This window comes from Pseudophryne corroboree, chromosome 4 (assembly GCF_028390025.1).
Source record: "Pseudophryne corroboree isolate aPseCor3 chromosome 4, aPseCor3.hap2, whole genome shotgun sequence".
NCBI classification, from domain to species: Eukaryota; Metazoa; Chordata; class Amphibia; order Anura; family Myobatrachidae; genus Pseudophryne; species Pseudophryne corroboree.
The window spans coordinates 607,743,764-607,767,442 of NC_086447.1; the positions used below are offsets into that span (position 1 = coordinate 607,743,764).

The 23,679-nt window shown below is 45.4% G+C and overlaps 1 protein-coding gene across 3 annotated transcripts in view; it reads right to left on the reverse strand.

Annotated features, from left to right (window-relative positions):
- LYST (lysosomal trafficking regulator) overlaps window positions 1-23,679 on the reverse strand; it is an 864,675-nt gene that overhangs the window by 522,928 nt on the left and 318,068 nt on the right. For all 3 annotated transcript variants that reach the window (XM_063917604.1, XM_063917602.1, XM_063917605.1), the window contains exon 10: window positions 1,395-1,504. In XM_063917604.1, the coding sequence (XP_063773674.1) occupies window positions 1,395-1,504 (110 nt within the window). The remainder of the gene's footprint in view (window positions 1-1,394; window positions 1,505-23,679) is intronic.

Consider the following 23,679-nt stretch of genomic DNA (forward strand, 5'->3'; position numbering starts at 1 on the left):
TTGCTAGACGTGCAAATAGCCTGTAACATTCATTCCTGATCCTTCCATGTGTTCGGTAGATGTTTCTATGGTGATGGTGTACACAGTAACCGGGTAGCGTCATCGGCTGGGCAGGCTTGTCAGTGTGAGATGATGTAACCGGATATCCGTCCCCGGGGCTCCGGGGAACCTGCACGTGTGGTGATCTGTTTGTGTATAAAGGTATGTTCACTTGTAAGATGTTTATTGCTTCGGATGATGGTTGAAATAAACCGAAACGTTAAGCGCTAGAAGACTCGTGTGGTCCTTTAGCTTTTGAAAAGTCAGTGAGTGCCGCCAATCTGTGTTCGTTTATGCTGCGGATTCCCGCTCTGGATGGCACCCGGCAAGTTGCTTTTTTAAGACAGTGAGTGCCGAATACCCCATGCATATATATATATATATATATATATATATATATATATATATATATATATATATATATATATATATATATATATATACACATACATACATACATACAGTTGGAGGTCCGGCTCTCCCTTACATAATGTCTATGCGCCGGGTGCCTGAACAAGGAGATAACAGCAAAAGGAATAGGTAGGTCCGGCACTCCAGACGTCTTACAAAATTCAGCCTCACACCAGCATCATAGTAGACAACGTTTCAGTGCTTTTATTGTAGCACTTTCTGACCTGACGAAAGTGCTACAATAAAAGCACTGAAACGTTGTCTACTATGATGCTGGTGTGAGACTGAATTTTGTAAGACGTCTGGAGTGCCGGACCTACCTATTCCTTTTTTTATATATATATATACACATACATACATACATACATACATACATACATACACACATATATATATATATATATATACACACACACATACATACATATGTATACATACATATATACACACACACACACACACACACACACACACACACACACTCTAGCGGAAGTACCCGGCGCTTCCCAGGTTTACATTTTCACGTTATTAGTTATTATATTCATTATTCCATTGCTCTATGGTATAACATCCTCTTGATGTGACGATATAGGATGAGGTCTTGGCAGTGTACTGTAATAAATACACGCATTAAAGTACTATGATTAAATAAAAAATGAGGATTAACAAATAGAGTTTATTAAGTGATGACTGCATTACTTACACACATATACAAATCATCTATTATTTACCAGCATTAATAGAAATTTTAATATGCTTATAACCAACAAAAAAAATATGCAAATATGTAAAAGTTAAACATGGAATAACTTTGTTACCTTAGCAAATAGTAACAATAGTTACTAATAGATATTACTATAACTTTATCTACTAGTATAACTACATAACTATGTTGATTAAAAGTACAATAAAACAAACATGCTTTGCATTTATTTCATACTTACAGTGGGTAAGGTTTTCTCCAGAAAACAATGGAGGAATAGCGCTAGCTCATCTGAACTGATGCTGTAGCTCATTAATGTGACCAAGAGGTCAATCAGTACTTCATGACATTCTGAAAACATTTGGCAGATTGTTAAATCAAAATATTTGTACATTAGTGCAAGTACTCTTGTTAAACTTCAAATTCAAAGAGTAGAAATATAGAAAAACAATTTCATTTTTCCAATTTCTCTAATTGCACTGGAGGAGGAGGGCAATACAATGCTGTAATAACTTCTTGGGGAGATGTTATTCTGCTGAGTCACCCAAGCAATAGTTTTTTTCTGGACAAGGCAAAAAAAGTTCGTACAATACAAGCTTTCACTGAGTACTACCCACTGGAATGAAAGGGTGTGGTATGACTTGGCGGCGCCCAACATACCGGCGCTGGGATCCCGACTGCTGGAATGCCGGAAGCAGGGGCGAGCGCAAGAGAGCCCCTTGCGGGCACGGTGGTGCGCTACGCTATTTATTCTCCCTCCAGGGGTGTCGTGGACACCCCAAGAGGGAGAATACTTGTCGGTATACCGGCGGTCGGGATTTCGGCCTTGATATGCTGAGCACCGGGGTCCCGACAACCGGTATATCAAGTGCCACACGAATGAACAACAGAGCTGGGGAAAACAGTGTTCAGAGCAGCTAAATTTTGTAGGGGTGGGCTTACTTAGAGGAGCAGATGCATGTGCCCAGCCATGCTTACCGTTCGGCAGCACAGCAATCAGTAGGGGAGAGTGCAGGGAGGCAGAGGTACCTTCCGGTCCCTCTGACAGCAACAGCGGAGGGAAGTTTCTAACTAACACTGTTTATCTGACAGGTCGTATCCTGTGCGACCAGGTCAGATAAAGCATTCGCAGGCATGGTCGCATCTGATGTATAACAACAGGTACTACTGTGTATAACAGGTACTAGTGTGTGGCATAATGTGTATAAGGTGTACCACTGTGTGGCATATTGCATATAAGGGGTACTACTGTGTGGCATACTGTGTATAAAGGGTAGTACTGGGTGGCACATTGTGAATAAGGGGTACTACTGTGTGAAATAATGTCAATAAGGGGCACAACTGCGTTGCATAACATGAATGTGCAGTGCAATGTTTATGTGATGTGAGTGCGGTGTAATATGAATAAGGTTGCATTACTGTGTGGCATAATTTGTATTAGGGGTACTATTGTGTCACAACGCTCCTTCCACGTGAGACCATGCCGCATTTTGGGGCAAGCACTGTCCACATTCAAGATATGGGGAGGGGGAAACTAGTGCTTCTTCTGGCACAGGGCACCAAAATGTTGTTACAGCTCAACCAGGGGCCTCACCAGGCACGTCGGGGTATCGAGAAGGGGGACCCTGCCAATTTGGTCAGTCCCAGGTCCCACGAGTTTTGATGGCAGCCTTGCTTCATTGTACCGCAGATGACCAAGCTGATGGATGTGTTCATGGACCAATAAACCCACCACTTTCGTGGAATTGTAGGCAGGTGCATTATCGTGATGGAGAAGGGCACCACAAGTTCATGGACGGTGCCTGGAAATGGCTTCCAGCACTTGTGGCAGGCATTGGTTGGCGTACCAAAACCTAGTGACTGTGCACTGCTGCACGAGTGGCACGGTAGCTACATGACCAGTCTTGGCCACATAAATAGAAACCATCTGCTTGGACGCACTGAGCTCACTTCTCAACTTCTGTGGTGCCCCACTTTCAGGGTCCACTGGGCTCACTCCCGCTTCGGAAATCAACACGTTTCAGCAGTACTCTTCTGCCTTTGTCAAGGTAATCCCTAACCTTGACAAAGGCAGAGTACAGCTGAAACATGTTTGTTACCAAAACGGGAGTGCGACCAACGCACACCTCGCACAGAACAGACACACTCCTAACAGCCAGAGTGACCAGCTGCCTTCTCTCCCAGCGGACAAAGCAACACTCGGTGCAAAGCACCATGTGAGAAGCAATTGACAGCAACTAAGATGTGCTGCTCGAGAACAGAGTCTTCCCCATTCCAGGCCACAGGAATACCGGCCGGCCACCATCAGGAGGGTGCATTTCACTGGTGGGATACAAAGGAAGGAGTAAGAGAGCCTGCCAACTCACACCGATTCCTCCAGAGGATCCACAGAGATCACACCAGGCTCGAAGAAACCGCAAGCAGAAAAAAAAAAAAGAAAAAAAAGACACCGGTAGTTGGTACAATGAGCAGGAAGCCAACTTCACAATCCACGCAACACTGGACTGACACCCATCTTATTCGGTGCAATCATCAAGGGTGAACATAAGCTCCGGGATGTGGGGTTTATGGTACGGGTGTTCCTAAAGAATAACCTCACCTCCACATTAGGTGGGAAATTCCCTCTGGTGATACTGCACTGAACCAAGATACATACATGACCATTCCAATTTTTAGCTTGCAAATACATTTGCATTTTTTTAACCTTATTTCTTTTGGGTTTTTACCACAACCTATTTTGGTGATCTTATTGTTTCCAAGTTTTTTCATTATTATCCATTGTTATTTCACACTGACAACGTATACATAGGGGTATATTCAATTGCAGTCGAAAACTGCAGTCTGTCGAAAAGACGGCAGTTTTCGACTTTTTAAGGTCGAATCCTGATTCAACCTATTCAGAGCTTTTCGACTTGTCGAAAAGCACGTGGATCGGCGGAATAGCTGCTGATCCACGTGTTGATGTCGAAAATGGGGCAAAATCCGACGGGTTTTGTCCCCCTTTTCGACTATCTCAATCCGACATCAGAATGATGTCGAAATGAGATGGACCCGAAGGAGGCGAGGGGGGGGGGGGGGGGGGGGTTTGGGAGCTGCAGGAAGACGGGGGGACAGCCGGTGGGCATACAGGAGATCAGAGCTACGATCAGCGCTGCAGCTGGATGTCACTCACCCGCCCAACCTCACGGTAGCTTCCACCCGGCTCCAGCACGCTGCTGGAGTCGGGTGGAAGCTGCCGCGAGGTCAGGCGGGTGAGTGACATCCTGCTGCAGCGCTACTCCGTAGCACTGATCTCCTCTGGCTGCCGCCGGCTGTCCCCCCGCGGCTCGCCCCCCCTCTCCTTGAAAAAGTCGAATTTTAGATGGGATTGAGTAGGGGTTGTCAGATTTATGGGGTATATTATTGAATATACCCCATAAACACTGTCTTGACTATAGCAAAATTGCTGACATTTTTCCTCATTTACACACACACGTTCAGTGATACCCAAACCAATTCACAATTCTCCCCTCTGGGTCACATTCCTCTCACCCCAATCCTAGTGTAGCACTGTATACTTACCATGTTCACTCAGAGAATAATAAGATTTTACTTACCGGTAAATCTATTTCTCGTAGTCCGTAGTGGATGCTGGGGACTCCGTAAGGACCATGGGGAATAGACGGGCTCCGCAGGAGATATGGGCACTTTAAGAAAGAATTTAGATTCTGGTGTGCTCTGGCTCCTCCCTCTATGTCCCTCCTCCAGACCTCAGTTAGAGAAACTGTGCCCGGAAGAGCTGACAGTACAAGGAAAGGATTTTGGTAATCCAAAGCAAGATTCATACCAACCACACCGTATAACTTGAGATAAACATACCCAGTCAACAGTATGAACAACAACAGAGCAACAGGTCAACCCTGATGCAACCATAACATAACCCTTATTTAAGCAATAACTATATACAAGCATTGCAGAAGAAGTCCGCACTTGGGACGGGCGCCCAGCATCCACTACGGACTACGAGAAATAGATTTACCGGTAAGTAAAATCTTATTTTCTCTAACGTCCTAGTGGATGCTGGGGACTTCATAAGGACCATGGGGATTATACCAAAGCTCCCAAACGGGAGGGAGAGTGCGGATGACTCTGCAGCACCGATTGAGCAAACACAAGGTCCTCCTCGGCCAGGGTATCAAACTTGTAGAACTTTGCAAAAGTGTTTGAACCTGACCAAGTAGCCGCTAGGCAAAGTTGTAATGCCGAGACCCCTCGGGCAGCCGCCCAAGAAGAGCCCACCTTCCTAGTGGAATGGGCCTTAACTGATTTTGGCAGCGGCAATCCAGCCGCCGAATGAGCCTGCTGAATCGTGTTACAGATCCAGCGAGCAATAGTCTGCTTTGAAGCAGGAGCACCAAGCTTGTTGGAAGCATACAGGATAAACAAAGACTCTGTTTTCCTGACCCTAGCCGTTCTGGCTACATAAACCTTCAAAGCTCTGACTACATCAAGCAACTCGGAATCCTTCAAGTCAGTAGTAGCCACAGGCACCACAATAGGTTGGTTTATATGAAAGGATGAAACCACTTTCTGCAGAAATTGTGGACAGGTCCGCAATTCTGCTCTATCCGCATGGAAAACCAGATAGGGGCTTTTATGTGACAAAGCCGCCAACTCTGACACCCGCCTAGCCGAAGCCAAGGCTAATAGCATGACCACCTTCCACGTGAGATATTTCAACTCCACCGTTTTGAGTGGTTCAAACCAGTGGGATTTCAGGAAACTCAACACCACGTTAAGATCCCAAGGTGCCACTGGAGGCACAAAAGGGGGCTGAATATGCAGCACTCCCTTTACAAACGTCTGAACTTCAGGTAGAGAAGTCAACTCCTTTTGAAAGAAAATGGATAGGGCCGAAATCTGGACCTTAATGGACCCCAATTTTAGGCCCAAATTCACTCCTGACTGTAGGAAGTGAAGGAAACGGCCCAGCTGGAATTCCTCCGTAGGGGCATTCCTGGCCTCACACCAAGCAACATATTTTCGCCATATACGGAGATAATGTTGAGCTGTCACGTCCTTCCTAGCCTTTATCAGCGTAGGAATGACCTCCTCCAGAATGCCTTTCTCCGCTAGGATCCGGCGTTCAACCGCCATGCCGTCAAACGCAGCCGCGGTAAGTCTTGGAACAGACAGGGCCCCTGTTGCAACAAGTCCTGTCTTAGAGGAAGAGGCCACGGGTCCTCGGTGAGCATTTCTTGCAGATCTGGATACCAAGTCCTTCATGGCCAATCTGGAACAATGAGTATCGTTCTCACTCCTCTTTTTCTTATTATTCTCAGCACCTTGGGTATGAGAAGAAGAGGAGGAAATACATAGACCGACTGGAACCCCCAACGGTGTCACCAGGGCGTCTACAGCTATCGCCTGAGGGTCTCTTGACCTGGCGCAATACCTCTGTAGTTTTTTGTTGAGGCGGGATGCCATCATGTCCACCTGTGGCAGTACCCACCGACTTGCAGTCTGTGCGAAGACTTCCTGATGTAGTCCCCACTCTCCCGGGTGGAGGTCGTGTCTGCTGAGGAAGTCTGCTTCCCAGTTGTCCACTCCCGGGATGAACACTGCTGACAGTGCGCTTACGTGATTTTCCGCCCAGCGAAGAATTCTGGTGGCTTCTACCATCGTTACCGTGCTCCTTGTGCCGCCTTGTCGGTTTACATGAGCCACTGCGGTGATGGTGCCTGACTGAATCAGAACCGGTTGGTCGCGAAGCAGGGTCTCCGCTTGACGTAGGGCGTTGTATACGGCCCTTAGTTCCAGGATGTTGATGTGAAGGCAAGTCTCCTGACTTGACCACAGACCTTGGAAATTTCTTCCCTGTTTGACTGCTCCCCACCCTCGGAGGCTTGCATCCGTGGTCACCAGGACCCAGTCCTGAATGCCGAATCTGCGGCCCTCGAGAAGGTGAGCACTCTGCAGCCACCACAGGAGAGACACCCCGGCCCTGGGGGACAGGGTGATTAACCGATGCATCTGAAGATGTGATCCGGACCACTTGTCCAGTAAGTCCCATTGAAAGTTCCTCGCATGGAACCTGCCGAAGGGAATGGCCTCGTATGATGCCACCATCCTTCCCAGGACTCGAGTGCAGTGATGCACTGACACCTGTTTTGGTTTTAATAGGTTCCTGACCAGTGTCATAAGCTCCTGAGCTCTCTCTATCAGGAGATAAACCCTTTTCTGGTCTGTGTCTAGAATCATGCCTAGGAAAGGCAGACGAGCCGTAGGAAACAACTGCGACTTTGGAATATTTAGAATCCAGCCGCGTTGCCGTTATACTTCCAGAGAAAGTGCTACGCTGATCAGCAACTGCTCTCTTGATCCCGCTTTTATGAGGAGATCGTCCAAGTATGGGATCATTGTGACCCCTTGCTTCCGCAGGAGTACCATCATTTCCGCCATTACCTTGGTAAATATTCTCGATGCCGTGGAGAGACCAAACGGCAACGTCTGAAATTGGTAATGACAATCCTGTACCACAAATCTGAGGTACGCCTGATGAGGTGGACAAATGGGGACATGAAGGTATGCATCCTCTATGTCCAGAGACACCATAAAATCCCCCCCTTCCAGGCTTGCGACAACCGCACTCAGCGATTCCATCTTGAACTTGGAGCCTTTCAGGTATATGTTCAGGGATTTTAAATTCAATATGGGTCTGACCGAACCGTCCGGTTTCGGGACTACAACATGGTCGAATAATAACCCCCTCCTTATAGAAGGAGGGGAACCTTGACCACCACTTGTTGAAGATACAATTTGTGAATTGCAGTTAACACTATTTCCCTCTCGTGGGGGGAAGTTGGCAGGGCCGTCAGTGAGGGGGCATCTCCTCGAAGTCCAGCTTGTATCCCTGAGACACAATATCTATTGCCCAGGGATCCAACAGGAAGTGAACCCACTTGTGGCTGAAATTTCGAAGACATGCCCCCACCGGGCCTAGCTCCGCCTGTGGAGCCCCAGCGACATGCGGTGGTTTTGTAGAGGCCGGGGAGGACTTCTGTTCCTGGGAACTAGCTGTGTTGTGCAGCTTTTTTCCCCTGCCCCTGCCTCTGGCAAGAAAGGACGCACCTCAGACTTTCTTGTTTCTTTGTGATCAAAAGTACTGCATTTGATAATGTCGTGCTTTCCTAGGCTGTGCTGGAATATAAGGCAAAAAATCAGAATTAACAGCTATAGCTGTGGAGACCAGGTCCGAGATCCCTTCTCCACACAATCCTCAGCCTTGTAAGGTAAACCTTCCATATGCCTCTTAAGTCAGCATCACCTGTCCATTGCATGTTCCACAGGACACGTCAAGCAGAAATCGACATAGTGTTGACTCTAGAACCCAGTAGACTAATGTCTCTTTGGGCATGTTTTATATATATATCTAAGACAGCATCTTTTATATATATATATATATATATATCTATATATATACATATATATATATACATATATATATATATATATACATATATATATATATATATATATATATACATATATATATATATATATATATATATATACATACATACTAGGGTCTCAATCTCTGCTGATAAGGTATCTGTCCACGCTGCTACAGCGCTATAAACCCATGCCGACACAATCGCCGGTCTGAGTAGTGTACCAGAATGTGTAAATGGACTTCAAAGTACTTTTACTGCATGCTATCTGCAGGATCCCTGAGGATAGCTGTTAAGTCAGCGCTACCTTTTGGGCAAACGTGACACCCTAGGGGAAGATTCCCATCGTATCCTGGCCCTAGTAGGGAAAGGATACTCCCTGAGAACTCTCTGTGAGAAACTGCAGTCTCTTGTCTGGAGATTCCCGCTCTTTTTCTTCATGAGAGGAGGGAAATTTACCTCAGCTTTCTTCCCCTTAAACATGTGTACCCTTGTGTCAGAGACAGATGAGTCATCAGTGATATGCAAAACATTTTTTATTACAATAATCATATATTGAATACTTTCCTGCCATTTTGGCTGTAACTTTGCATTATCGTAGTCGACACTGGAGTCAGACTCCGTGTCGATATCAGTGTCTATTATTTTGGATAGTGAGCATTGAGAGACTCTGAAGGTCTCTGCGACATAGGGACAGACATGGGTAGATTCCCTGTCTGTTCTCTAATCTTTTGTGCAATAAATTTACCTTAGCACTTAATTTCACATATCCAAACAGGTGTCGGCGTTGTCGACGGAGACACCACTCACACACACATTTGCTCCATCTCCTCCTTAGGGGAGCCTTTTACCTCAGACATGTCGACACACACGTACTGACACACCACACACTCAGGGAATGCTCATCTGAAGACAATTCCCCCACAAGGCCCTTTGGAGAGACAGAGAGAGAGTATGCCAGCACACACCCCAGCGCTATAAGCCCAGGAATAACACAGTAACTTAATGTTAACCCAGTAGCTGCTGTTTATATAGATTTTTGCGCCTAATTATGTGCCCCCCCTCTCTTTTTACCCTCTTCTACCGTGTATCTGCAGGGGAGAGCCTGGGGAGCTTTCTCTCAGCGGAGCTGTGGAGAAAAAATGGCGCAGGTGAGTGCTGAGGAAGAAGCCCCGCCCCCTCGACGGCGGGCTTCTGTCCCGCTTAAATATACATTTTCTTGGCGGGGGCTCATACATATATACAGTGCCCAACTGTATATATGTGTACTTTTGCCAAACGAGGTCCATATGATGCCCAGGGCGCCCCCCCCTGCGCCCTTACAGTGACCGGAGTATGTGAGGTGTGTGGGAGCAATGGCGCACAGCTGCAGTGCTGTGCGTTACCTCAGTGAAGAACGGAGTCTTCTGCCGCCGATTTCGAAGTCTTCTTGCTTCTCATACTCACCCGGCTTCTGTCTTCCGGCTCTGCGAGGGGGACGGCGGCGCGGCTCTGGGATCGGACGACGAGGGTGAGATCCTGTGTACGATCCCTCTGGAGCTAATGGTGTCCAGTAGCCTAAGAAGCAGGACCTAGCTTCAGAGAGTAGGGCTGCTTCTCTCCCCTCTGTCCCACGATGCAGGGAGTCTGTTGCCAGCAGAGCTCCCTGAAAATAAAAAACCTAACAAAATACTTTCTCACAGCAAGCTCAGGAGAGCTCACTGAACAGCACCCAGCTCGTCCGGGCACAGTCTCAAACTGAGGTCTGGAGGAGGGACAGAGGGAGGAGCCAGAGCACACCAGAATCTAAATTCTTTCTTAAAGTGCCCATGTCTCCTGCGGAGCCCGTCTATTCCCCATGGTCCTTACGGAGTCCCCAGCATCCACTAGGACGTTAGAGAAATAGGCATGCAGCATATTATTTTAATCAGCAGAGTCTGCTAGTGGGTCTTATTCGCATAGCGAGACGCATTTTCAGCAAAAAATACGCCAGACACTAACGGAGTTGCCCGGGACCTGTCAGCTCACCCACGCGAGACATCTCCAACTGCATGGCGTATTGAGGCAAGATGCATGAGAACACATCTGTACTTCGAGGAGGAAACCATGCTGATAGTCTATTGCATATGGAAACTAAACAGATTCAAGAACTAAATACTGTCCAGAGATCCATGGCTTTATTGAGAAAATTGCATTGGGTGCATTACTATATATAAAAAAAAAAAATTCTGAACTGTCTGCTTCATTTAGTATTTTATATATATAGTGTTCAATCTGACAGGCACTCCAAAAGCTAAAGCAGCTGCTGTGGTGCTCAGCCCAATAATATCCAAATAAGCAAACATATACAGCAGCACTCAAAAGGACTTTCAGTTAAAAAAAAAAAACCCACAATGCTAGTTGCTCAGTTTCATCGACGTTTCGGATTTCACTCCTTTGTCAAGATGTAGACATAAACAGAATGCAATAACATTACTCACCTAAATATCCAAGATAGTGAAAAGAAAATGCCTCCATGTTCTCCCGCTGTCTCCAATGCCGGCGCCGCCCGCACTTCTTGTCCCACACAACTTCCGGATTCCGGTTACGTCATCCATTCAAACGGGAGCCTGAGGCGTTGGCATGGCAACCCGGTCATCTACAAGACAGCGGTCACTATGGAGATCAAGCAAACAAACTGGAAATATTGTAAATATACAAAGACAGTACTGTATAAGCATGATCAGATCGGTTAGTAATTGTCTCAATACTCATATATATATATATATATATATATATATATGCATGCAGATATTCATATATAGACATGAAGGGAAGAGAGTGATATCCATAGTATATCAAGTAATGTAAGATTGGTCTATTGTAATCACTAAGAATATATTAATGCATTACACCTTAAGTCTGCTAATTGTTTATTGAGGTCTCCAGGTCTGACTGTGTCCAGTCTAAAAATCCATTCTGCTTTCAGCTGTAGGAGTCTCCTGCCCCAATCACCTCCATGGAGGTCCTCAGGAATTTGATCAATAATGAAATATCTCAAAGTAGCAAGGCTGTGCTTGGCCTGTGCAAAGTGCCTTGCTACTGGTTGATCATTGTCCTTATTTACCAGGGAAGCCCTAATCGCTGAACGATGTTGGGCAATGCTTTCTCTGAACGTACGCACTGTTTTACCTACGTATGTAATAAAGTCCGCATGGACACAAGGAACTTGTACATGTAAGCAGCAAAGATGCATATACACCAGAAGAGGTGGACAGTCCAAACTAAGGAAAGGGACGGGGTCGACAACGGAAAACCTAATTTTCAATCTTTCCAATAGAGTACTATCTCCATCTGAAACTAAAGTTCTTAATAGGGGTTTATCGTTTGTCCCCACCAATGGCTTTGAAGGCTTTTAGTGGAAAGTGGCTCAATCTCATCTCAACAGACAATTCAAATTGAGAGGTTTCTTTAAGGATAAACCTCAAGACCTCATACGAACAGATGATGTCATTCGGAAGTTCAAGGAAAAAATCTACCTTTGAACCAATATCCAAACTTTCAATTATTAGCTTCATGAAAGCCTTAGATTCACAGGTAACAGCTTCTATTGATAAGAAGAAAATCTTTTCCCAACCTCTCTCCAGATGAATTTAAAGCACTAAGCACTTTAAGAAAGGATGACAGCATTATGATCCTACCAGCGGACAAAGGTGGGGGAGTCGTCATCTGGGACATTGATGATTACAAGAAGTAAATGTAATCACAGTTATCTAATACCACAGTATATGAAAAACTTTCTTGCGATCCCACCAAAACGTATAAATTGGAGTTGGAATCAATTGTCAATCAGTCCATAATGGGTTATTGTCACAAGAGGTGGCGGATTACTTATTAATACAACATCCACGTGTGCCGATAATATACTGTCTCCCTAAGATTCATAAGGACTTGAAAAAAAACACGGGAAGGCCGATAATATCGACCAGAGAGTCGATATACAGTTCTGTTTCTAAATATCTAGATTATTGGATATAACCATATGTACAAGCGGAATCTACTTATCTTCAAGACACCACGGCTCTATTGAATAAGCTGAAAACCTTGGATGATATACCAACAGGAATGTGGCTGTGTTCATTAGACATTACCAGCCTATACACATGTATACCCCATGGAGAAGGTATAGAAGCCACGAGAACTCTAAGAGGATAATGTCAACTACCAGGGACCTAATGCTGAATTGTTTTTGAAACTGTTAAATTTAACTCTTACAAGGAACTTCTCTCTCTTTAATGGCCATTTTTATAGACAACGTACAGGATGTGCCATGTGGTCACACATGGCACCGTAATTCGCTATTTCATACATGTTTTATATAGAGAAGATGATGTTCTTTCACTTACATCTAAAATTTTCTTTTACACAAGATGTATAGATGATATACTGCTTTTTTGGACAGACACAAAGGAAGAATTTGATATACATCTCACGACAATCACATAAACTGTCCTATTAAATTTACTTAGCAAAACGGAGATACATTATCTAGACCAGTGGTCTCCAACCTTAAATCTCCTGAGGAGCTACTAAAGTTTTGAAAAAAATATGCTGTACTTGAATGGTTGCTGGCGCTCTCTCAGTGTTAAGACTGGACTCGTGACCAGTGGTGTAGCTATAAATTTTGCACTCTCCTTCCAAAAACAGTTTCTGGCAACCCTCCCATTGCTATATTAAAAGTAAAGAATTAGCGCGCGCCTGCGCTCCAAAAAGAGGGTGCAGCCTCACTGCAAGGGCCATGGTATTGCAGGAAATTATTACCTTATAGCACAGTTTTGTAACCTGCTTGCCCAGACATTGGCCACCACAGGAAAAAAAAAACAAAACCTAATTCATGCCCCTTACATTATTTATTTTTCCTCCTTATAGTAATGCCTCTTACACATTATGCCACACACCATAATGCCTGTGACACATTATACCACACACAGTAATGCCACTTACACAATATGTCACACACAGTAATGCCCGTTACACATTATGCCACACACCGCAGTGGTCCTGACACATTATTCCACACACCACAATGTCCCTGACACATTATTCTACATACCGTAATGCCCATGACAGATTATGCCACACACTGTAATGCCTGACACATTATGCCACCTACTGCAATGCATGTGATACATTATGCCACACACTGTAATGCCCATTACACATTATGCCCGACAGTAAGGCTTCTAATTAATTTTAAATTAGCTGCTCGTTGTCAGGGATCTTGTGCTCATTGCCAGGGGTTTCATGCACACAGAAGCCTTGTAATATCAATGCTGAGACTAACCCAGACTAAATGCTGCTATCACGCCCCGTTTGGAGGGTCCGTATAGCGTTGGGTGTGGGCTCCGTTACACTCCATGCAGCTGCTCAGGGGCAAAGATGGAGGTAATTGGCGCCATCAGCTCTCCCGCGTACGGCCGCACCTATTTAGAGCCAACACAAACTGTAAAGTTACATTATGCTCCATCAGTATACACCTGCATTGTGCTCATTATTGCAGCCTTTGCCATACCTATTTAGACTCTAAATAGGTGTGGGGATGGCTGCAAAAATCAGCACAATGCATACTGATGGAGCATATTGGATTGTACAGTTTATTTGTCTCTAACTAGGTGAGGTGATAGCTGCAATCAGCACAATGCAGGTGTATACTGATGGAGCATAATGAGATTGTGGCACAGCCACATTATGCTCCATCATAATACACAGGCATTGTGCTGACTGCCACTACACACACACAGAAGCCTTTTAAAAAGATTACTGCTTGCACCTGTAAAGACTCACTACCCGTTTGCACGGTCCGGATGGTGTGGGGTGCGGGTACACTACAAGCGGCTACTCAGGGGCATGGAGGAGGTAACTGCACCACCAGCTCTCCCGCGTACGTCGTGACCAGCCACGCCCGGACTGGGGCAAACGGCCGTGCACAGTGACGTACAGCCGCGCACAACAGCTCCCTGCCGCCTCCTACTCCCCGAGTACCAATGCATGAGATTAATGTTCGTATTGGCGGCTGGATTCTGCACGCGAGCTACTCCAATTACAGCAGTGAGCTACCCGTCGCTCGTGAGCGACTGGTTGGCAACCGCTGATCTAGACGTTTTAATATGTCTATACAACAAATTGAGTACATCAATTTACTCAAAACCTACGGACAGGTACACAATTTTGGCAGCACAGAGTTATCATCCTCCTGCCCTGAAAAGGGGACTTCCTTTCTACCAATTCCTCCGGGTGAAGAAACTGACTAGCAATTAGTCAGGATTGGAAGAAAAAATTAATATAATGGAACTTAAGTTTAAACAGAGGGGCTACTCTGCGTCGGTCCTTAAGAAAGCAAGAGACCGTGTCAATCTAATTTCTCGTGAGGACACTCTTAAGAAGAAAAGTACACTCTTAAGAAAAAAACTTTACGATCAAACACTATGTAGGATCGAATTCTCTGGTTACATAAATATAATACAGCGGATCATCTTATCCAGAAAACAACTAAATCGTTATGGACAATTATACAACAAGATAGAGAATTGAAGAATTTCAAACATACCAGAATCATGTCCGGTTCCAAGAGAGGACGCAACATTAGAGATTGGGTTGTACGGACAGATATTACTAAGAAATTACCAAGCCAAACACAACAGAAACCTGGGGAATGTTATAAATGTGTGGGGTGCACTACGTGTAGCTTTATGATAACTAACTAAACCCCCATCATTTATTTATTGATGTACTGATGAGCTTGCTTTGGTGAGTGCTGAATTTTCTGTTTGTATATATTTAAAGTAGGTGGCCATGGGCTACATGCACCCAACACTATGAGTGCAGACACTGCACCCCGCTTCTGGGGTGGCGAGTGCTGTGGTTTTATATTTGTTTGTATATTGCAGGGTTAATCTTTGGTTTACTGTTATTAACTGTGGCCACAAGCTTTTTCATGCACCCCTATGTAAACTCAATTATCCTAAACCTGTGTCAGCTGTCCCTTAGTAATTTATCAGCCAGTCTCAGGTGACTAGTGTACCTTTAAAAGCCATAAGGTGTGTGGCAGGTACACATTAAACCAAGTAGGCATATTTGCAGTTATGTTATATGTGATACAGTTGCCAGGTTTTAATCTTTAAGACTCTGTGAGAGTGTAGGACCTGCATGAAGGCGAGCGGTTTGCAGACTTCCGTGCATTGGCCAATTCACTAACTAAACCCCCATCATTTATTTAATGATGTTGTGAAGATAAGTAAGCTGGCTTTGGCGAGTGCTAAATTTTCCCGCTTCTGGGGTGGCGAGTGCTTTTGTTTTATATTTGTTTGTACAACAAGATAAAGAATTGAAGAATTTCAAACATACCAGAATCATGTCCGATTCCAAGATAGGACGCAACATTAGAGATTGGGTTGTACGGACAGATATTACTAAGAGATTACCTAGCCAAACACAACGGAAACCTGGGAGATGTTGTAAATGTGTGGGGTGCACTACGTGTAGCTTTATGATAACTACCTAATACATCACGCACCCACATTCAGGACAGAAGATCTATATCAGTCTCCCGCTTACATGTACAAGTTCCTTTGTGATCTATGTAATAAAATGTCCATGCAGACTTTATTACATAGGTAAAACAGTGCGTACATTCAGAGAATGCATTGCCCAACATCGTTCAGCGATTAGGGCTTCCCTGGCAAATAAGGACAATGATCAACCAGTAGCAAGGCACTTTGCACAGGCCAAGCACAGCCTTGCGACTTTGAGATATATTATTATTGATCAAATTCCTGAGGACCTTCGTGGAGGTGATCGGGGCAGGAGACTCCTACATTTGGAGGCAGAATGGATTTTTAGACTGGACACAGTCAGACTTGGAGACCTCAATGAACAATTAGCATTTAATATATTCACTAAAGGTGTAACGCATTAATATATTCCTAGTGATTACAATAACAGACCAATCTTTTTTTCTATTATTTGGTAAACTATGGATATCACTCTCTTCCCTTCATGTCTATATATGAAAACCTGCATATATATTTTTATATATATATATATATATATATATATATATATATATATATATCTCATCATAGAGTATTGAGACAATTACTATCCGATCTGATAATGCTTTTACAGTACCGTCTTCGTATATTTATAATATTTCCACTTTGCTTGATCTGCATAGTGACTGCTGTCTTGTAGATGACCGGGTTTCCATGACAACACCTCAGGCTCCCGATTGGATGGATGACTTAATCGGAATCCGGAAGTTGTGTTGGACCGAAAGTGCGGGCGGCACTGGCATCGGAGACCGCGGGAGAACATGAAGGCGTTTTCTTTTCACTATCTTGGATATTTAGTGAGTAATGTTATTGCGTTCTGTTTATGTCTACATCTTGACAAAGGAGTGAAATCCGAGACGTCGATGAAACTGAGCAACTAGCATTGTGGTTTTTTGTTTTTTTTAACTGAAAGTCCGTTTGAGTGCCGCTGTATATGTTTGCATGTTATATTATATTAAATATATATATATATATAAACAAAAGTCCAACAATGTGGAGGTGCACTCATCGATTTCAAGTAGTCTGCAACTTCATTTTGTTCACAACAACTTTATTTCAGTCAATATTCGGCTCTTTAGGTCTTTAGGTTTAGACCTAAAGAGCCGAATATTGACTGAAATAAAGTTGTTGTGAACAAAATGAAGTTGCAGACTACTTGAAATCGATGAGTGCACCTCCACATTGTTGGACTTTTGTTTAAATACTGTGGGTCTACCCGCATAGGGAAATCCCCACTAGGGAGCACCTCATTGTTGTCTATCCTTCTGATGTGAGTGCAGGATTCCACATGCTATATATATATATATATATATATATATATATATATATATATATATATATATATATATATATATATATATATATATATATATATAAAAATATAATTTTATTTTACATTTATTTATGTATTACATTTTATTTTTTCTGGTATATATCTTTGAATTCCCTTTTTTGCTTCATATTTGTCATTAACATTATATAATAAAAAATGGGATTTTAATACCTACCGGTAAATCCTTTTCTCTTAGTCCGTAGAGGATGATGGGGTCACCATTAGAACCATGGGGTATAGACGGGATCCGCAGGAGACATGGGCACTTTAAGACTTTCAAAGGGTGTGAACTGGCTCCTCCCTTTATGCCCCTCCTCCAGACCCCAGTTATAGGAACTGTGCCCAGGGAGACGGACATTTCGAGGAAAGGATTTATTGTTAAACTAAGGTGAGATTCATACCAGCTCACACCTCAAGCATGCCGCACAACGTGGCATTCAACAGAACACAAGCCAACGGCATGAACAATTTCAGCAACAGGCTGACTATAAACGTAACACAACATGTGTGTAACCACAACTAATAACTGCAGATACAGTACGCACTGGGATGGGTGCCCAGCATCCTCTATGGACTAAGAGAAATAGATTTACCGGTAGGTATTAAAATCCCATTTTCTCATATGTCCTAGAGGTTGCTGGGGTCACCATTAGAACCATGGGGTTATACCAAAGCTCTAGAACGGGCGGGAGAGTGCGAATGACTCTGCAACACCGATTGACCAAACTTGAGGTCATCATCGGCCAGGGTATCAAACTTTTAAAACTTTGCAAAAGTGTATGAACCCGACCAAGTAGCTGCTCGGCAAAGTTGCAATGCCGAGACCCACCGGGCAGCCGCCCAGGATGAGACCAACTTTCTAGTAGAATGGGCCTTCGCCGCTTTCGGTAACAGCAATCCAGCCGTGGAATGAGCATGCTGAAACGTATTACAGATCCAGCGTGCAATGGTCTGCTTGGAAGCAGGACACCCAATCTTGTTGGGAGCATATAGGGCAAACAGAGCCTCTGTTTTCCTAAACTGAGCCGTTCTGGCGACATAAATTTTCAAAGCTCTGACCACATCCAGAGACTTTGACTCAATTAAGGCGTCAGCAGCAACTGGCACCACAATAGGTTGGTTCATGTGGAAAGATGAAACCACATTCGGCAGAAATTGCTGACGAGTCCTCAACTCTGCTCTATCTTCATGGAAGATCAAATAAGGGCTCTTGTGAGACAAGGCCGCTAACTCAGACACCCGCCTTGCGGATGCCAAGGCCAACAGAATGACCACTTTCCAAGTGAGGAATTTCAACCCCACCTTCTGTAAAGGTTCAAACCAATGTGATTGAAGGAACTGCAACACCACGTTAAGATCCCATGGTGCCACTGGGGGCACAAATGGAGGTTGGATGTGCAACACACCTTTCACGAAAGTCTGAACGTCTGGAAGGGAGGCCAATTGTTTTTGAAAGAAAACCGATAAGGCTGAAATCTGTACCTTAATTGAGCCCAACTTTAGGCCCACATCCACACCTGCTTGTAGAAAATGGAGGAAACGTCCTAGCTGAAATTCTTCCGTAGGAGCCTTCTTGGATTCACACCAAGACACATTTTCTCCAAATACGGTGGTAATGTTTAGACGTTACTCCTTTCCTGGCCTGAATAATTGTGGGAATGACTTCACTGGGAATACCCTTTAGGGCTAGGATTTGATGTTCAACCGCCATGCCGTCAAACGTATCCGCGGTAAGTCTTGATACACGCACGGCCCCTGCTGCAACAGGTCCTCGCGTAGAGGAAGAGGCCAGGGATCTCCTATGAGTAATTCCTGAAGATCTGGACACCAAGCCCTCCTTGGCCAGTCTGGGACAATGAGGATCACTTGAATCTTTGTTCTTCTTATGATCTTTAGAACTTTTGGAATGAGAGGAAGTGTAGGGAATACATACACCGACTGAAACACCCATGGTGTCACCAGTGCATCCACTGCTATTGCTTGAGGGTCCCTCGACCTGGAACAATATCTCTGAAGCTTCTTGTTGAGACGAGATGCCATCATGTCTATTTGAGGAATTCCCCAATGACTCGTCACTTCTGTGAAGACCTCTTGATGGAGGCCCCACTCTCCTGGATGGAGATCGTGTCTGCTGAGGAAGTCTGCTTCCCAGTTGTCCACTCCCGGAATTAAGATAGCTGACGGAGCGCTTGTATGCTTTTCCGCCTAGCGGAGAACCTTTGTGGCTTCTGCCATTGCCGCTCTGCTTTTTGTTCCGCCCTGGCAGTTTATGTACACTACTGCTGTTACATTGTCCGACTGGATCAGTACGGGCAGATTGCGAAGAAGATGTTCCGTTTGTAGAAGGCCGTTGTAAATGGCCCTTAACTCCAGAACGTTTATGTGGAGACAAGTTTCCAGGCTTGACCATCTTCCTTGGAAGTTTTCCCCCTGTGTGACTGCTTCCCAGCCTCGTAGACTTGCATCCATGGTTACTAGGATCCAGTCCTGGATCCCGAACCTGCGCCCCTCTAGGAGGTGAGAGCTGTGCAGCCACCACAGGAGTGAGATTCTGGTCTTGGAAGACCGGATTATCCGTCGGTGCATGTGCAGGTGGGATCCGGACCACTTGTCCAACAGGTCCCACTGAAACACTCTGGCATGGAATCTGCCAAACTGAATGGCCTCGTAGGCCGCAACCATCTTCCCCAGCAACCGAGTGCATTGATGGATTGACACTCTTGCTGGTTTCAGAATTTGTTTGACCAGACTCTGAAGTTCCAGAGCCTTTTCCACTGGAAGAAAAAATAAGAATTTACTCACCGGTAATTCTATTTCTCGTAGTCCGTAGTGGATGCTGGAGACTCCGTAAGGACCATAGGGAATAGACGGGCTCCGCAGGAGACTGGGCACTCTAAAGAAAGATTCAGTACTATCTGGTGTGCACTGGCTCCTCCCTCTATGCCCCTCCTCCAGACCTCAGTTAAGGAAACTGTGCCCGGAAGAGCTGACATTACAAGGAAAGGATTTTGGAATCCAGGGTAAGACTCATACCAGCCACACCAAGCACACTGTACAACTTGTGATAAACTAACCCAGTTAACAGTATGAACAACAACTGAGCATCACTCAACCGATGCTACATAACCATAACCCTATGTTAAGCAATAACTATATACACGTATTGCAGAAAGTCCGCACTTGGGACGGGCGCCCAGCATCCACTACGGACTACGAGAAATAGAATTACCGGTGAGTAAATTCTTATTTTCTCTAACGTCCTAGTGGATGCTGGGGACTCCGTAAGGACCATGGGGATTATACCAAAGCTCCCAAACGGGCGGGAGAGTGCGGATGACTCTGCAGCACCGAATGGGCAAACACCAGGTCCTCCTCAGCCAGGGTATCAAACTTGTAGAATTTTGCAAATGTGTTTGAACCCGACCACGTAGCAGCTCGGCAAAGCTGTAATGCCGAGACCCCTCGGGCAGCCGCCCAAGACGAGCCCACCTTCCTTGTGGAATGGGCTTTCACTGATTTTGGATGCGGCAATCCAGCCGCAGAATGAGCCTGCTGAATCGTGTTACAGATCCAGCGAGCAATGGTTTGCTTTGAAGCAGGAGCACCCAGCTTGTTGGATGCATACAGGATAAACAGCGAGTCAGTTTTCCTGACTCCAGCCGTCCTGGCAACATAGATCTTCAAAACCCTGACTACATCAAGCAACTTGGAATCCTCCAAGTCACGAGTAGCCGCAGGCACCACAATGGGTTGGTTCAAATGAAAAGATGACACCACCTTTGGCAGAAACTGCGGACGAGTCCGCAATTCTGCCCTATCCATATGAAAAACCAGATAGGGGCTTTTACATGACAAAGCCGCCAATTCTGACACACGCCTAGCTGAAGCCAAGGCCAACAGCATGACCACTTTCCACGTGAGATACTTTAGCTCCACTGTCTTAAGTGGCTCAAACCAGTGGGATTTCAGGAAACCCAAGACCACGTTAAGATCCCAAGGTGCCACTGGTGGCACAAAAGGAGGCTGAATATGCAGCACTCCCTTAACAAACGTCTGAACCTCAGGCAGTGAAGCCAGTTCTTTTTGAAAGAAAATGGATAGGGCCGAAATCTGGACCTTTATGGATCCTAATTTTAGGCCCATAGTCACACCTGACTGTAGGAAGTGCAGGAATCGACCCAGCTGGAATTCCTCTGTAGGGGCCTTCCTGGCCTCACACCCAGCAACATATTTTCGCCATATACGGTGATAATGTTTTGCTGTCACGTCCTTCCTAGCCTTTATCAGCGTAGGAATAACTGCATCCGGAATGCCCTTTTCTGCTAGGATCCGGCATTCAACCGCTATGCCGTCAAACGCAGCCGCGGAAAGTCTTGGAACAGACAGGGCCCCTGTTGCAACAGGTGCTGTCTGAGAGGCAGAGGCCATGGGTCCTCTGTGAGCATTTCTTGCAGTTCCGGGTACCAGGTCCTTCTTGGCCAATCCGGAACAATGAGTATTGTTCTCACTTATCTTTTTCTCAGTACCCTGGGTATGAGAGGAAGAGGAGGAAACACATAGACCGACTGGAATACCCACGGTGTCACCAGTGCGTCCACAGCTATCGCCTGAGGGTCTCTTGACCTGGCGCAATACCTCTTTAATTTTTTGTTGAGGCGGGACGCCATCATGTCCACCTGTGGCAGTTCCCTCTCTGGACCTCGCCTTTATGAGGAGATCGTCCAAGTATGGGATAATTGTAACCCCTTGCTTCCGAAGGAGCACCATCATTTCCGCCATCACCTTGGTAAAAACTCTCGGTGCCGTGGACAGGCCAAACGGCAACGTCTGGAATTGGTAATGACAGTCCCGTACCACAAACCTGAGGTACTCCTGATGAGGCGGATAAATGGGGACATGCAAGTAAGCATCCTTGATGTCCAGAGACACCATAAAATCCCCCTCTTCCAGGCTTGCAATGACCGCTCTGAGCGATTCCATTTAGAATTTGAATTTCTTCAGATAAATGTTCAGGGATTTTAAATTTAAAATGGGTCTGACCGAACCGTCCGGTTTCGGTACCACAAACATAGTGGAATAGTAGCCCCTTCCCTGTTGAAGGGGGGGAACCTCTACCACCACCTGCTGGAGAAAAAGTTTGTGAATTGCCGCCAACACTATCTCCCTTTCCATGGGGGAAGTTGGTAAGGCCGATTTTAGGTAACGGTGAGGGGGCGTCACCTCGAATTCCAGCTTGTATCCCTGAGACACAATTTGTATAGCCCAAGGATCCACCTGTGAGCGAACCCACTGGTGGCTGAAATGTCGGAGACGCGCCCCAACGGCTCCTGGCTCCGCCTGTGGAGCCCCAGCGTCATGCGGTGGATTTAGTGGAAGCCGGGGAAGACTTTTGTTCCTGGGAACTAGCTGCATGGTGCAGCTTTTTTCCTCTACCCCTGCCTCTGGCAAGAAAGGACGCACCTCTGACCTTCTTGCTCTTCTGAGAACGAAAGGACTGCATTTGGTAATAGGGTGCTTTCTTAGGCTGTGAAGGGACATAAGGCAAGAAATTTGACTTCCCAGCCGTAGCTGTGGAAACTAGGTCCGAGAGACCGTCCCCAAACAATTACTCACCCTTATAAGGTAAAACCTCCATGTGTTTTTTAGAGTCTGTATCCCCTATCCATTGCCGAGTCCATAAGTCCCTTCTGGCAGAAATGGACATTGCGTTTACTCTAGAGCCCAGCAGGCAACTGTCCCTCTGGGCATCCCGCATATATAGGACCGCGTCCTTGATATGTGCCAGGGTCAGTAGAACAGTGTCCCTGTCCAGGGTATCTATCTCCTCAGACAGAGTATCCATCCATGCAGCTACCGCACTACACATCCAGGCCGAAGCAATTGGTGGCCTCAGCAGTGTGCCAGAATGTGTATAAACAGACTTTATAAACAGACTTCAGGATAGCTTCCTGCTTTCTATCCGCAGGATCCTTTAGGGCGGCCGTATCCTGAGACAGCAAGGCCACCTTCTTAGACAAGCGTGTCAACGCCTTGTCTACCCTAGGGGAGGATTCCCAGCGTAACCTGTCCGTTGGCGGGAAAGGATACGCCATAAGTAATCTCTTGGAAATTATCACCTTCCTGTCAGGGGAATCCCACGCTTTTTCACATAATTCATTTAATTCATGTGAAGGGGGAAAAGTCACTTCATGCTTT